This window comes from Ursus arctos, unplaced genomic scaffold (assembly GCF_023065955.2).
Source record: "Ursus arctos isolate Adak ecotype North America unplaced genomic scaffold, UrsArc2.0 scaffold_18, whole genome shotgun sequence".
In the NCBI taxonomy this organism is placed as follows: domain Eukaryota; kingdom Metazoa; phylum Chordata; class Mammalia; order Carnivora; family Ursidae; genus Ursus; species Ursus arctos.
Genome location: NW_026622852.1, coordinates 37,908,285 through 37,923,921, shown reverse-complemented (window position 1 = coordinate 37,923,921; position 15,637 = coordinate 37,908,285). Strand labels below are relative to the sequence as shown.

General features: G+C 49.0%; 1 protein-coding gene across 15 annotated transcripts in view; it reads left to right on the top strand.

The window, feature by feature from the left end:
* The window catches only part of PTPN3 (protein tyrosine phosphatase non-receptor type 3), a 108,323-nt gene extending 93,175 nt beyond the window's left edge, over positions 1–15,148 (top strand). For 9 of the 15 annotated variants that reach the window (XM_057313660.1, XM_057313664.1, XM_057313657.1 and 6 more), the window contains 6 exons: positions 751–841; positions 1,131–1,192; positions 3,460–3,606; positions 10,132–10,260; positions 11,206–11,351; positions 11,857–15,148. In XM_057313660.1, the coding sequence (XP_057169643.1) occupies positions 751–841; positions 1,131–1,192; positions 3,460–3,606; positions 10,132–10,260; positions 11,206–11,351; positions 11,857–12,109 (828 nt within the window). In that variant the 3' untranslated portion in view covers positions 12,110–15,148. The remainder of the gene's footprint in view (positions 1–750; positions 842–1,130; positions 1,193–3,459; positions 3,607–10,131; positions 10,261–11,205; positions 11,352–11,856) is intronic. The other 6 variants (XM_026506044.4, XM_048223138.2, XM_048223134.2 and 3 more) reach the window with 1 other exon arrangement.
* Positions 15,149–15,637: the final 489 nt, after the last annotated feature.

The window sequence follows — 15,637 nt, the reverse complement described above, 5'->3', positions numbered from 1 at the left end:
GGGCTCGATCCCGCAACACCAGGATCACGCCCTGAGCCGAAGGCAGACGCTTAACCGCTGTGCCACCCAGGCGCCCCTGGAAACAGACTTCTTAATGATGAATGAAATGGTCTTGTTCTTTAGTTAAGAAGCCAGTTCTCTCCATCGAGCTGGATGGAAATGTTTCTAGGCTAATGTAAATGGTTTCCATGTAACTTTGAGTTACGATCCTTTCCTTTCTCTACTTGCTTCTACCATTTGTCAAATGACTGTCATAAAGACGAGGTTTTGCTTACCATGATCCATTATCTGGTGAGTCAGACCCCTTCCTATGACTTCCTTTTCCCCAAAGATCCTCATGTTTAAAAAAAAAAAAAAAAAAAAAGAAGTGAATATAGTCAGTTTCTCATGAGAGTGTAAAGTTGCTTCTTAGGAAGAGTGTTCTTTTAAAATATAGCACCTGGGGGCACCTGGGTGGCTCAGTTGAGCATCTGACTCTTGATTTAGGCTCAGGTCATGATCGCAGGGTTGTGAGATCAAGCCCCACCTCAATCTCTGCCCTGGGTGAGGAGTCTGCTTGAGATTATCTTTCCCTCTCTCCCTCCCTCTCTCTCTCAAAAAATAAATAAAATATAGCACCTAATCACTTTTAAATGTTAAGATCTAATAACAAACTAACGCTGTTGTTAAAGTATGTTTCCATACTCCCTCCATAGCTGTTTTTTGCAATGTGTGGGTTTTTTTCTTCTCTTTTCTGTATTTGTTATGTAGCAACTCTACAGAAAGAAGCCCGGTCTGGCCATCACGTTTGCAAAGCTGCCTCAAAATTTGGACAAAAACCGATATAAAGATGTGCTGCCTTGTGAGTATCCGGTGTGAATGCCTCCCTCCCCCTCCTGCCCTCCCCCAACACGCTGAGATAATGTTTCCCTTTTTAAAACAGATTGTCTGGTATTCTGGAACAATTTTCAGTGTGTCTGTAAACACCACCGTCTTTATTGCCGCCATGTCAGACTGGGAACAGTTGGGGAATAGTGTTTATGCTAATGAGGCGAGAGCTGCAGATGGGGCTGGGGACTGAACTGTGGTTTCCTTGGCATGATAAAAATAACGCTCGGGATAATCGGTAAATTTTTTTTTCTCCCCCGCAGATGACACCACCCGGGTCTTATTGCAGGGAAATGAAGATTATATTAATGCGAGTTATGTGAACGTAAGTCAAGAATCTGGATACTAAGAGCACATTGATCACTGCCCCAAGCATGATCGTGGCATGGGTGGTGCTTTGCAGTGGACGAAGTGCTTCCCTGCTCGCCCCCTCATTTCAGCACCTCAGCAGCCCCTGAGGGAAGGCACAGTAGTCTCATTTTACAGAGGACAAAACTAAGGTTCAGAGAGATTAAATAATTTGAAAAGTCACAAAGCTAACAGAAGGTGAGACCAAAACTCAGATTCCGTGTCTCTGACTCCCATCGTCCACATGCCTTCTGTCCTCAACTGCTGACATTTTTGTGGGTTTTTTTGGTGTTGGTTTTTTTTTTTCTTGCCAGTGGTACGCTTGTAACTTTCTGTGTTTCTCCCTCCGCCATGTTATTACTGTACATCCCACCTAAAAATAAGGGGAAGAAAACCACTTGTGCACATAACCCAAAAAGAAAAGGTGAAAGATTTCACATGTGGGAAAGGCATTCATTCCACTCTGAAAATGCATCTTCGGCAATGTACTTGGCCTCTCTGAACCTCATTTTCTTCATTTAAACCAGGGGTCAGCACGCTTTTTCCGTAGAGGGCCAGGTGATAAACATTTTGGTCTTTGCAAGCTGAGGCAAAATGGAGGGTATCACTTAGGTACTTACACAACCATTTAAAATACAACCATGTAAAAATATTTTTAAAACACTCTTAGCTTGCAGGGCACCCGGGTGGCTCAGTTAAGTATCTGACTCTTGATTACAGTTCAGGTCATGATCTCCAGGGTCGTGAGATTGAGCCCCAAGTTGGGCTCCACACTCTAAGTGGGGTCTGCTTGAGATTCTCTCTCCCTCTGCTCCCTCCCCCTGCTCACGCTCTCTAAATAAACAAATAAATAGAATCTTTAAAAAAAAACAAACTCTTGGGGCCTTGGTGGCTCAGTCAGTTGAGCATCTGCCTTTGGCTCAGGTCATAATCCCGGGGTCCTGGGATTGACCCCTGCGTGGGAGCCTGCGTCTCCCTCTCCCTCTGCAGGTTCTCCTGCTTGTGCTCTCTCTCTCACTCTCTCAAATAAATAAAATCTTTTTAAAAAAAAAAATCTCAAAAAAACCCCACAAAACACTCTTAGCTTGCAAAGTGACTGTCAGATTTGGCCCTCAGGCCACAGTTTGCCAACCCCTGGTCTAAATGAGCAGATGATTCCTCAGGTTCTCAAGCTATAATGAAATATCAAGAACTACTTAATAAAAATGGGTCCTATCAGTGATTCCATTTATTCTAAAACATCTGTGGAATTCGTTGACCCTCACTTCACCATTCCTGGTGTCTTAAGAGCAGGGCATCAGAATTGGTGGGGTCAGCAAGGTGACTCAATCCAGTCTCCTTGACTGTGAGGCTATGAGGGAACTAAGACCAGGGTTGCAGAAGCTATTAACCCAAGCATCAACCAAACCATGAATTAGGCGCCTCTGTTTGCCTTCCCCACCTAAGAATGAGTGAGTCCCAGTGTCACCTCAAAGCTCCACAGGTTCTGAGTGTTTGTCATAGAAACGACTCAGTTCAGAGGGAGGAGGTGAGGGCAGAGCAGGATGGGGGAGGGACACTGAGGACAGTTGAAAACATCTTGACGTTTAACGTTAATCAACTCGAGTGGTAACTGGGTGAGGTGACGGATGTGTTCACGAACTTGATTGTGGCGGTCATTTCACAACATGTGCGTATATCACACCATCATGTTGTACACCTTAAATACATGCAAGTCTTATTTGTTGATTATACATCGGTAAGGCTGGGTGGGGGAGAGGATCGGCCGACTCAATGACACGAGCATCGGCAGCCCTGCAGAAAGCGAAGAGTGGCATTTGTGGTGGCATAAGCCTGTATGGTCTGTGTCAGAAAAGTCAGTGGATTTTGATAGAAAGCTCTGTGTGGGGAGAGATTGGGCATGAGGACTGGTATGTATTACTGAAAATACAGGTGGCCAGTATTGATTATATATAGGCTAAGCGGTAAAGGTCATTGAAACTCTTCTGCCATCTTGTAGGTACACTGCTGATTATTACCTACTGCGTGTCGTGCAGCTTTACCTCAGGTAGTTAATGCTAGCGTCGTTGTCAAGTGTCTTTCAAAGATTTTTAAAAATCGCTTTTGCTTTGATTTTCCTTGTGGGCTATACACTGATGGGATATACTGGTGTGATGTCAGGCACCTGCTAGAAGAGCTTAAGATCCGTTCCGTGTCCACCTTGTCGCAGTGACAAGTACTAATGCCTGAACAATCTCTCGCCAGATGGAAATTCCTGCTGCTAACCTTGTGAACAAGTACATTGCTGCTCAGGGTCCCCTGCCACACACCTGTGCACAATTTTGGCAAGTCATCTGGGATCAGAAGTTATCACTCATTGTCATGTTGACGACTCTCACAGAGCGAGGGCGGGTAAGTGGCTTGATTTCCAGTTCAGACATGGGCATGTCACACTGTGCTCTGTGGAGCATGAATCTCAGACCTGGAAAGGGTCTTTAATGCCCCCTGGTCCGGCCCCTGCGTGACCCATAAGTCTCCTTTAGAGAGCTCCTGATAGGCACCTCGAGTGACAGGCAGCTCGGCACTCCTGTCCGCTCCCTGGCCTTCCCGGAGCTAACAAGTGATGAAACAGCCCCTCCTGCTCCTGGCTCGGATCCGTTATAACAAGCCAGAAGGCCATTCCCCTTGCCTCACCTCACCTGGCCCACAGAACCCCCATGTTGATTGTAGCCTCAGCCACCCAGGACAAGAGCTGGTCCTGAGAAGAGTGGTGTGGGTGCCAAAGTGGCCATAAAAAGTTGGAGAAACGACAACCTCTGTCAGCCGTCACTTGTGATGCGGGAAAACCTGATGCAGAAAGAGGCAGAAGGGCTTGATGAGAAGAGCGATGGGCACCGCACTGCTTAGCGGGGCGTGCCGTTTCCAGAGGACAGAAGTCGCTGTGCAAGGGATACCTGTATTGTGCATTCTCTAACTTGTGCGTACTGCAAGATAGCTTCGTCGGGAAACATTTATTCAGAAACCCTTTCCAAAATTGGATATAAATTAACTTTGAGCCACCTGCTTTGAATGATTCGTGTGCTGCTTCTTCCCAGCCTCTCTCCTTGGTACATCACTCAGAATACCAAATTGATCCATGCTGAAAATCAGAATATGCAGATTAGAATGAATAGTGTGTTTGAGAACAGTCTACCCTCTCACCTGAAACACCGGAGTAAGAATTCCTAACTAATTCTGCAGAGCCCAGTCAATTGCAGAGGACTTCTGTGTGTTGTCCGAGGCAGAGGGCTCTCCACTTCTGCAAAAACATCTCCAGGGTCCATCCTGTGCGTGTTCAGCTCCAATATTTTTTTAAAAAATTCCTCCTTACAACTAGCTGAAATCCACATGGCTTTGAACCTCCCCCCACCTGCTTCTCCCACCTGGAAGACACAGATAAGTTACCCCGCTCTTCTAGGCACTAAATAACCTCAGACTTTATAAAAGGTTAGAAGCTTGGCTTCTATTAATCCTTTGACCAGCAGAAAGAGTGTGGACTCCGTCTTGGTGTTGCTTTCCGGCCAGTTGCTTGGTTTTGTACTCTGCCCTTGACTCTCGAAAGCTACATCCAGAATGCAGCCACGGCTCTGGAGCCGGACAATCCGGGTTCACAACAGAATTTCCCGTGAGCAAGTTACTTCCTCTCTCTGGCCCTCAGCTTCCCCGTATATGAAGTGGAGGTGATAATAGTGCCCGTCTTGGACGGTTTGTAAAAGACGGAGACAGTATCTGTAAAAGGCTTTGAGAACCACATGTGGCAAGTATCCAGCAAATGTTAGCGTTGTTTTGTGTGCCATCATCACTGGTTGAATTTGGCACTGGATCTGGCCCGTCACGTGCTCTCTGGGGCTTTTTGGGCTTTCCTTCCATCGTTCTTTGTGTCGGCGTTACTCTTAGCTTCTTGTCACTCACAGTTTTGATCAGAATCTCTTCTCTTCACGTAAGTGACAGTTAACAAACATGAAGGTCCTCAAGAGGCAGTAGAAACCTCCTTCTAGAATGCCATGAGTCAGAGGCATCAAGGGTACCCTTTGGGGAGCAGTTGTAATTCTCCCAGCTCTGCTCCCAGCTCCTGCATTTCTCCACCTTATCTTACCCCGTTACCCTGAGACACTGTCCAAGGCTTTCCTGAAATCACAAGGCACCACCTGATCTCCTTGTCCAGAAGTCTTGGTTTTGTGTATTTTTAAATTTTGTTTATATTTTGTTTTATATTTTGTGATTTTCTAATCGTGTTTTGCATTGAAAATGAAGTGACCTGGACCTTTTTTTGAACTTAGGGAACCCTGACTGACTCACAGTCCTGCCCTCTCCCTTTTTCTGGGGCACTCACAGCCCTTTTGTTCCGCGCTGTGGTGGGTAAGAAGGCAGACTCAGATTCAGATCCCGGCTCTGGCATTTCCTACCTGTGTGACTCAGGAAAGCTACAAAACCTCTGGGTAAAATGGAATAATAATAGCACCTATCTTGTGGGATAACAGATATCGTTGGGGGTTAATGCAGGTAGGTTTCTTGGAAGAGTGCTTGACACATAATAAATATTACATAAATGTCAGCTAGCCGTGGAAGTAGTTTGGGGACCACCTTAACAATTATTGCTGGGACTAGACTGTATTTATTTTACCGTAGTATTATTTTTTCTTTAAATTGACTTCTTTTTTTTTGCTTTAATAAATCTATTTTGAAAGATATACCTTAAATGGAAGTAAACTCTCACATGCCATAAAGAGAAGGTATGCATAACAGTACAAAGACCATGCGGGTGCCTGAGTGGCTCAGTTGGTTAAACATCTGACTCTTGATCTCAGCTCAGGTCTTGATCTCAGGGTTGTGAGTTCAAGCCCTATGTTGGGCTCCATGCTGGGGGTGGATTCTACTTGAAAAAAAAAAATAATATATATATGCCATAGAACAGTGATATTAAATTCTAAGTAAGATATTCTTTCCTTGCCCCACAGGCCCTGAACCCAAAGTCTGGCACATATGAATGTGTGCACACACGCTCTCTTTCTCTGTCTCCCATAAAAAGGGAGTTACTATATTAGGGAAGTGATGTTAAAGCCATCCTCAACACAATTCAGATCGTCCTTGGTCCCTGTGAAAAAATTTGCTTGGGGAACCTGGGTGGCCCAGTCGGTTAAGTATCCAACTCTTAGTTTCAGCTCAGGTCATGATCTCAGGTTCGTGAGATCGAGCCCCACATCAGGCTCTGCAGTGAGCATGGACCCTGTTTAAGATTCTCTCTACCTCTCCCATTGCCGCTCCTGCCCCCGTTCGAGCACTCTTTCTCTCTCTCAAAATAAATTAAAAAAAAAAAAAAAAGTTCACTTTACCACTATGCATGCAGTGCCATGTTACTGAATCCCACAATTGTACCAGCAGCTCCCATACTCTGCAGGCCCTGCTCTGGGCCATGTCTGCTATCTTGTAGTTGACTAACGTCACCTTTGTCGCTATCTCACTTCGACAGCCTGCCAGGCTCCCCATTTGAAACCTATGCTATGCCTGCCTCTATTGTTCTGTGACTTTGGGTGCCTGGAAGTTTCGAGTACTCATGGAGGTGCCCCTCTCCCGTGTCACGCGGTCTTTCGGGGCAGCGGGGCGCAGTGTCCTCCCCTGGGTTGGGCTTCTCTTTCCCCTGTAAGGTTGGCTCTGCCCTTCCCAGCTCTGAGCTGCATTCATTCACCAGCTGCAGTAGGTGTGGTGAGTGACAGACGATCTGCCCTGGATAGCAGCCCCTCTTCCCTGTCCTGTTTGTTCCAGCCCAGACAGAAAGGCCCTTTCTTCCCCACAGGCTCTCCTTCCTCCACCTGCTCTTACAGGTCTGGCTGCTCCTGCTCCGTCCTGGTGACATCGCACCTCTCTGAACCTGAACTCCTCCAAGGTCTCCGTGTGACCCAGGGGCTTTCTTTGTTTCCCCACCTGTCTTCCTGATGGAGCCCATCCCAGCCGACCCCTTCTCCTGAATCAGTATTGCCTTCACTATCTCAGGCCCTGGGGACTTATCCCTCTTGTGTATCGATCGTTAGAAACCCGTTCTTTTAAAAAACCCAGGCTGCGTATTTCCTCCCTCTCCTGTTGTGAACTCTCAGCTGACCCGAGCCCTTTATCCTAAGGTCCCTTATCTGCTCGTCCCCACCATCCCTGGGTTCTCTCCAGGCCAGCAGCTTCGCCCCTTCCTTGTTCTGAGAGTTGAGGTTTTCAGCATGCCCCATTTGCTTTCTCCCCTACTGTGCGTTTAGTAGAGTGGGCCTCCCCTCGGGCCATGTGGCGTGCCCAGCAGGTGCGTCCGTGAGCGCGGAATCTCCCGCTCCAGTGTCTGCATTGTCCTGTAGCCTGTGAGGTGCTCCCACTGCAGCATCGCTCTGATTTCTGCCTTGTTTCATTCCCACCCAGAATGTTTGTCATCATATTCTCCCTTCAGGTTCACAGGTTTCCTCATAGAGAGAAAAGACCTCTAGAGGTATCACTTTTCAATTGAAAAAGCATTCTCCTGCACCTTCCATGAGGGACGCTCCCTCTGGGTGAAAAATTACCTTTTACATCTTTGTACGCGCCTCTTCTGATATGTGTGATCTGCAGTAGGTTCACACTCAGGGCCTCAGTTTACTCGTATGCAAAATAGAGACACTAATAATACCTATCTCGTAGGGTTTTTTGAAGCCAAGCTACTGTCCATAAAGAGTGCCATTGGGTGCTGGGCATACCCTGCTCCCTAGATAGTCAGCCTTAGTTGTTAGCATCCTCACCCCCACAGCCGGCATGAGTGTGGACACAGAGACTCCGAGAAGTCTGGTAACGTGGCCAGGATCCCACAGTTGGTTAGTGGAGCTACGAACCAGGATTAAAACTCAGGGTTTCCACAGCTTCCTTGCTCTTTCTACTTACACCCTCAGTGCTTTGAGATCCAAATAGACCTAAAACCTAAATTTCATCAAGGGGTAGAGAGTCCAGTTCTGGTCAGAGTCACTGGGAGTCTCTGGAAATAGGTGTCTCTGGCTCTGCCTTGTACGGGGCTGATCACTTCAGAGACCCTTCGCGTCAGCAGCCGGGAGTCCGTAGCAGAGAGCCGTCCCCGGGGACTGCCCAGGTGTGATCTGAAGCCAGCCCCCGGCCCCCAAATGCAGAGGGCAAGGAGAGACTGAAGCAAGAGGCGGGCCGCTCCACGTTGGGAGGAGACTGTTAACAAGCAAAGGGAGCTTACAAGGCTTGTTTTGGGTAGCCGCAAGACAAATGGATCCCTGCACCTTCCCGTCAAATCTTTAAAGTTTATGAAGAGGCCCTAACTGGGCTCAGCTATGTCTGTGGTATAGGTGTTTCCAGCACCACATTACAGTCTTAAGGCTGTGTCCTCGGAGCAGCCTCTGGGAGCAGGAAAGACAAGCAGAACCTACGTTCTAAGGACAGGTGAGGGGCCTCTGAGTGCCCAGGTCCAGCTCACGGGCCAGTGTGTGCTCACGTCTTTTTGATGATGTTCCCCAACCTGTGAGGGTGAGACAGGTGTAGACCGGTGGGTGTCAACTCTGCCTTGGGTTCTGGGGACAGGAGCCCCTTCATGTCTAAGGGAAGGTGGGAAATGGCCACTAACCCAAACACCCATATTTAAGGTTTACAAGTAAATTCTTAACTCCAACTTCCCAGCCGCATACTTTACTTTCAAATAATCGCTGTGACGTTTGAAAAATAAGAATAGAAAAGCTGTTCTAGACAAATTACGTGCATCTGTTGGTTTATAGCCCCTTTTAGCTGTACACAAATATAATTTTTATGTAAGATGTTGCAGCTATAGGCTTGGAGAAAAAAAAAAAATTGAATGAGTCAGAATTTGATGGCACTGTGATGGGATGGACAGCTTGGCCCTGAGTTTTGCTTTGAAGCCGGAGGCAAGAGCTAAGACAGCTGTGGCCCAAGCTACAGGATTTGGAAGGGAGGATAAAAAACAGGGAGAGATGGTGGGCTCTCGGTGAGCCTGCAGGGAAGCCACAGCAGCCCCACGACTTTGGGCAAGTGGCTTAACCCCTCTGAGGCCAGGGCTCCCCACGTGCCATCTGGGGAGTGTGTCAGCTCCGTGAGTCATGGACAAAAGCCTCTGAGGGCCTAGGGGATTCTGCTTGAATGTAAAGGGATGTTCGTCTCCGTTTGGGGACTTCTTTCACTGGAATGTCTGTGCAATTTCTGATCACTCTTACTGAAGTCGATGGGGGGCTCACAGCAACAGTGGTAACCTGACCCCCCGCCGTGAGCCTGGCACTGGACACCATTACCTCCAGCCTCTGTCACCATCTGGGAAGCAGGTGCTGTCCCCATTTATCTGGTGAAGGCAGTGAAAATCCAAGAGGTTGAGAGGCAGGTTCAAAGTCATAAGGGTAACAGGTAGAGGAGAAAATGAGTCCAGTGAAGTTCTGACTTCCCACTGTGTGCTCTTAACCGCTGTGCTTTGAGGCCTTCTACTCGAGTGGGTAGGGGATGGATGGTGAAGGAGGGTGAAGTGGAAGGGGGGCCTGAGGGCCTGGAGTGGGCTTGATGGGGGATGGATAGGGGGAGAGGTTGCTCCTGGGGCAAGGCACTGTGTCTGAGGCCTCTCCTGTTCTTGCAGCAAGCAGACCCTGGTGATAAGGAGGATGACCTCTATACTCATCCTCCAGGCCGGGTGGAGAGCTGTGGCCGGGCCTCTGGCAGGCCCACCCCCACCCTACTCTCCAGGAGAGGAGGGGAGGCTCAGGGAACAGACACCAAGCAGATGGGCTTTGCCTGAGTCTCCCTTCTGCCAGCAGCTCTCAGAGTACCTGGCGTGAGTGTGAGGGTTCTGGCCAGACGCCCCACCTGGCCGTCCAGGTGTCTGCTCGTGTGCACCACCCCCACGGCGGAGGTGAGCTCACACCGGTGGTTCCCTTGCAGACCAAATGTCACCAGTACTGGCCTGATCCTCCCGATGTCATGGAACACGGCCACTTTCACATCCGATGTCAGTCCGAGGACTGTACCCTCGCTTATGTGTTCCGAGAAATGCTGGTCACCAACACTGAGGTAAGCCGTGCCCCCGCAGGGATGGGGGGGAGGGCAGAGCTTAGAGGCAGGTGCTAAAGCAGTATCCTCCGTGGTCCTGGCTAGGGCGGTGCTTCCAGGTCTCTTCTACATTTTCACCTGGTGAGCATTTCGGCAAGCGTACAAGCCGACTTGTGAAAGAACCGGCCCGCTTGTTCGCAGCACCACTGTTCACAGTAGCCTGCAGGTGGGAACATCCAAGTGCCCATTGACGGATCAGTGGGGAAACAGGATGTGGTCTGTTGTGCAGCGGAGTACTACTCAGCCTTTCAAAGGAAGGAAATGCTGATGCATGTTACAGCAAGGATGAACCTTGACGACACTCTTCTAGGTCAAATCAGCCAGTCACGAAAGGATCGTACAAGTGTGTGCAATACGTGGAGTAGTCGGAATCCGAGAGACAGAGAGTGGAAGGGTGGTTGGCGGGGAGGGGGAGTGGATTGAAGACTTAGTGCTTCATGGGTACAGAGTTTCAGCTTGGGAAGATGAAAAACTTCTGGAAGTAGCTCGTGGTGATGGGTGCACAACACCGGGAATGTAGTTAATGCCACTGAACTGTATGCTTAATGCTTAAAATGCTAAACTTCATGTTACGTATATTTTGCCCCCCTGAAAAAAGGAAAAGCCAGTGTGTGTGGCCCTGATGGCAAGTACCATCAGGGCGAGAGGGAGGAATCACGGTGGGTAGAAGCGGGGAAGGAAGCCGTCCTGAGTGGGTGGGGGTGGCCTGAGCCGTGTCCCGGAGGATGGCTGTGTGGGACAGTAGCCGGTAGCCGTGGAGGGTGAGCGGGGGCTTCCACGGGCCTCGGCAGGGCTGTGCGCGCCGGGTGAAAGGGCAGCAGGAGACAGGACCCCCGCAACTGAGCCCGGGGTCCCCCCGCCCACCTTCTGGATGGACTGACCAAGGCCACCCTGCATCTCCCACAGACCGGGGAAGAGCACACTGTGACCCATCTGCAGTACGTCGCGTGGCCTGACCATGGTGTTCCTGATGATTCCTCAGACTTTCTGGAGTTTGTGAACTCTGTGAGGTCCCTGCGAGTAGATGGTGAACCCGTGTTAGTTCATTGCAGGTACTGTGGCTCTCCGGTTTTGTGTGTTTTCATACACATACTCCAGAGGAAAAGACCTGGAGAAAATTGTCAGAGAGCACCTAAATCCCACGAGACAAGATGCTTTTACAAGAAGGCTCTGTTTACTCTATTTCTTCACAATTTCAAAAGATTTAGAGTTTTATGAAAGCCTAAATCTCTGAATGTAGACCAGAAGAAGAAAGCCCCACCCTCAGCTTTTCCTCTGTCCTTGAGTCGCCGACCTTCACAGTAGATGTGAATGAGAGCGGGGTGCAGCCCACTCTTAAAGGTTGGTTTCTTTTCAGTGGTGTTGAAGCCCCTGGCCTCAGAATAATGAGGAGAGGCCTTTTCAGCCCGTTCGAGAGCACACCCTGAATGTGTTTGGTGCTCTTGAAGGTCAGGGGGGGAAAGCTCTGAGTAAACGTGGGAGCTAGCTAGGAGTTAAGCTGGGCCGTGCAGAAATACTGCCGGAGCAAATCCCAAGTCTCTGCTTCTGTCCCCACAGTGCTGGAATAGGCCGCACCGGTGTGCTGGTCACCATGGAAACAGCCATGTGCCTAACTGAGAGAAACCTGCCTGTTTACCCACTGGATATTGTCCGGAAAATGCGAGACCAGCGTGCCATGATGGTGCAGACATCAGTAAGTAGAAATCCACTGATAACAGTAGTAACGATGGCCAACACCTTCTGGGCACCTGCCCTGGGCCAGGCCTTTGGAAGGGCTTTGCAGGTTAAGAGGCCAAGGCTCACCTCATAGATATATATAGAACACTACTCCCCAGAACCAAAGAATACTCATTCTATTCTAATGCCCACGGAACATTCTCAAGAATAGACCATGTTCTGGGACATAAAACAGGTCTCAACCGATACCAAAAGATTGAAATTATCCCCTGCATATTCTCAGACCACAACGCTCTGAAATTAGAACTCAAGAGGCCAAGGCTCAGGGGCTCTGCATCGCTTGCCCAAGGTCATAGAGCTTGCCAGAGGCGGAGCGATTTCAAAGCCCACCCCACGTGACCTCTGTCTTTCACTGCCCTTCCCCTTTGCTGCCTTCATGCTGTCTTTCCTGCCAGCCACGCAGCCCTGGTTGTCTTCTGCATGGTTGAGCCACTGACCCATCATTTGTCCATCAGGAGTAAGCAAAGTCCCCCGAGGGTTTTACCCCACCTGCCTGTCTGTGGGTGCGCCTTCTGGCTCAGTGGACGTTTCACACAGCCCTACTCTCATCTTCTTGGGCTGTCTCCCGTGTGTGTCACATCCGGGTCGTTGATGCTGCAAGTGTCCCCCAGAGGAAATCTCGTGGGTTTTTCCCCTAGAAGTTCAAGAGAGGCGGGTGGGGTGTGGAGAAAAAAGAACATGATTTAGGCTACCCTACGTACTAGGTGACCTTTGGCTAGTCCCTTAACCTCTCAGCCTCAGTTTCCCCATCTGCAAAATGGGGACCATCCCACATTCACTTAGATAATTGCACACACCAGAGAGACCCAAGCCTGTATGTGGTGGGAAAACTGGATCAGTCCGTTAAAAATCTCAACAGTAATGGAGGAAGTCCAGGGGGAGCCTAAGAACTCAATGGAAGATTATCAAAAATAGACTTTGGAAAGTCAAGAAAGGCTCTCTGGAGGAGGTGGAGTAAGCAAAGAAAGGAGTGGGAGTTCCATGTTGCCACCAGCTCTGTGTCCTCACAAGCTCGTGGACAAAGTTTCTAACATTCCTCTAATGGTGGTGAGCTCTGTATTATACTCGGGAAGTACAATTAAGAGAAGGTCAGGTTATTAAGCCTCTCGCTCTCTGCCCTGTTTCCTGTTACGGAAGACTTCCCTGCCGGTTCAGTGTCTACCGTGCACCTTCAGGGTAGACTTTCCTAGCTGCTGAAGCACCGTCTGAGCGCTTCCTTTCACCCTGTACCCGTCACTAAGTAAGTCCTTAGGTGTTGCTTAATATAAAGAACCCCGTCCTGCAGAGCAGCGTTCAGTGGCCCTGCTGAAGACAAAGTCCAGACTCCTTACTGTGGCACAAGGCCCCGCACACCCAGGGCCCGGCCACCTGTGCAGCCACTCCTTCCGGGCCCACGTGTTCCCGGCCGGGGCTCTGAGCCCTGACTGCCACGCAGAATGGCCCGGTTCCTCCGTCGGCTGTGGCTTCCATGACACTTTGCCCATTGCTCTCTGGGAGCTGCCCCCAGCCCTCACGAGGCAGGAATAATGGCTGCGCAGGGGGGTCTCTGTCCTGCTGTGCGTCCCCGGCAGCTACGCAGGGTCTGGCCTGGCCCAGAGCTGGAGCTCACAGTACTCATGAGCGATGGGAAAGAGTGAGCATAGATGTGGTACGAGGCCATGTTGACGGAGCTACGGGTGGACTGACAGCTTTCTTTCCTTTTCCAGAGCCAGTACAAGTTTGTATGTGAAGCGATTCTTCGTGTTTATGAAGAGGGCTTAGTCCAAATGCTGGATCCCAGTTAAGACAACTGTGAAAATGTTCATTCCTCTTTCCCAAGGACATCCTCCTTAAGGACAGACCTTCTCTCTGGAAGCAGCAAGAGGAAGTTTGTAGGCTGCGGGGAAGGAATGAGCACATTTGAACCCAGGCACTTTAAAGTTCTCTAGAAGAGGTATCATGTACATAGGAACTGTGTAGATAACGCATGCGGTTACAGCTACATTTAGGCCCGTTCGTCCTCAGAAATAAGCAAAAAGGGATCTCAGTTTGGGGCCTGTCCGATTGCCTTCCTCCCATGTTCCTGTAAACCATCCTTGGGCAGTTGAGAGGGGAGGCCAGCGGTGCTGTTGGCCTCCCAGAAACAAGAGGGTGTGGCTGTTTCGAGTTGCTTGGCTGTTTGTGTGTATATGTGTATAGGACTCTAAGGGCTGAGCTTTCTGAGTTTTCTGTGCTTCAAGGCAGAGCTGGAACCATTAGCGTTCACCCGCCAATGCTAAGGGAACCCTGATGAATGTACTCAGTGGCAGGGGGGTGGGATTTCAGGCTGAAGGGCGGGCAGCACCTTTTCTGCCCTGCCTTCCTCTGCCCCATCCCCCTCCCACTTCCCATATTCGTGTTTCTGAGAATCATGTCCAAAATGCCCCGCTTGCTCCCTGCATCAGTGACCCTCTTCAGGGGCTCACACGGTGCCTGGCCCGGGTTAGTACCGTAGGTTCAGGTGAGTTTTCAGCTGAGACTCTGAGAACGAAGACTCCCGGTGTGTCTTGTCATCTGTCGTCAGGAGTAGGGTGCTTCTCGCCTCTGCTTGCCTCTTGCTATACCTGCAGAACCCAAGACTGGAATTATCGACTACTGAATCTACTACATGGATTGCTGCTACTTCAAGCTATTAAACTTGAAACACTACGATTTTCCTGAGGGGAGATGGGATATCATCTAAATATTCAGAATCTTTGGCCCTTCTGAGGAAAGATCTAGTCATGGAACCATGGGAAACCCAGCTTCTAGAGGGTTGTCCGTGGATGTGTGTGTGTGCACGCCCATGGTAAGTGTTTCTCAGGATTCCTGACTTGATTCAAATTACAGTTGAGTTTCTATAAAGAATGAGTCTCTGTATAGAAGAACAAATGTGTGCGTTCACCCTCAGTTAGAATGGTCTCCATTTCATTTCAAAGGAGAGGATCAGGCTATCTGAATATAAACACAACTTGATGTTAATTTATTCTAAGTGCACCCTGATTTTGATTGTCCTCAAGAATTCTGCCTGTGTTCATACTGTGTTAAATTTTTTAAAAATTTTGTGACAGGATGGTAGCAAATTATTATTTAAGGAAAATAAATCACATAAAAATTTTAATGTGGTATTTTTAAATAGCGGCTTTTATGTATCCTGAAGGCAGAGGAAGCTAAGCCATTTTCTTAGTGGGATTTGTAGAAAAAGGATGCTTTTATATCATAGTGCACAGAAGTGAAGCCATTTTGATGGTTAGCAAACTCTGGACCAATCAAGTCGTTTCCTGGTTGCAAGCTGGATAAAGACCTAGATGGTGGGAGCCAGGTTTCTAAAAGGTTCTTTATCTCCAGACTTTAGCATATTTAGTTGCATACTTCCCACCTTTCCCCCACCAATATTTTACTGCTAAATGGCGGGGGGTGGGGGGGGTGTCACGCAGTGCCATAGGCCACTATGATGAGACAGGAAACCGCTGAAGCCCCATGTTTGTCGGATTCGTGCTAAGCTAGCAGAATGAAGCAGGAAAGGTTGGAATTTCACAGCTGGAAATTGGGTTCCTGGCCCAACGCACCAACAACTATCTCTTGGCCTGGTTACTTCGGAGCG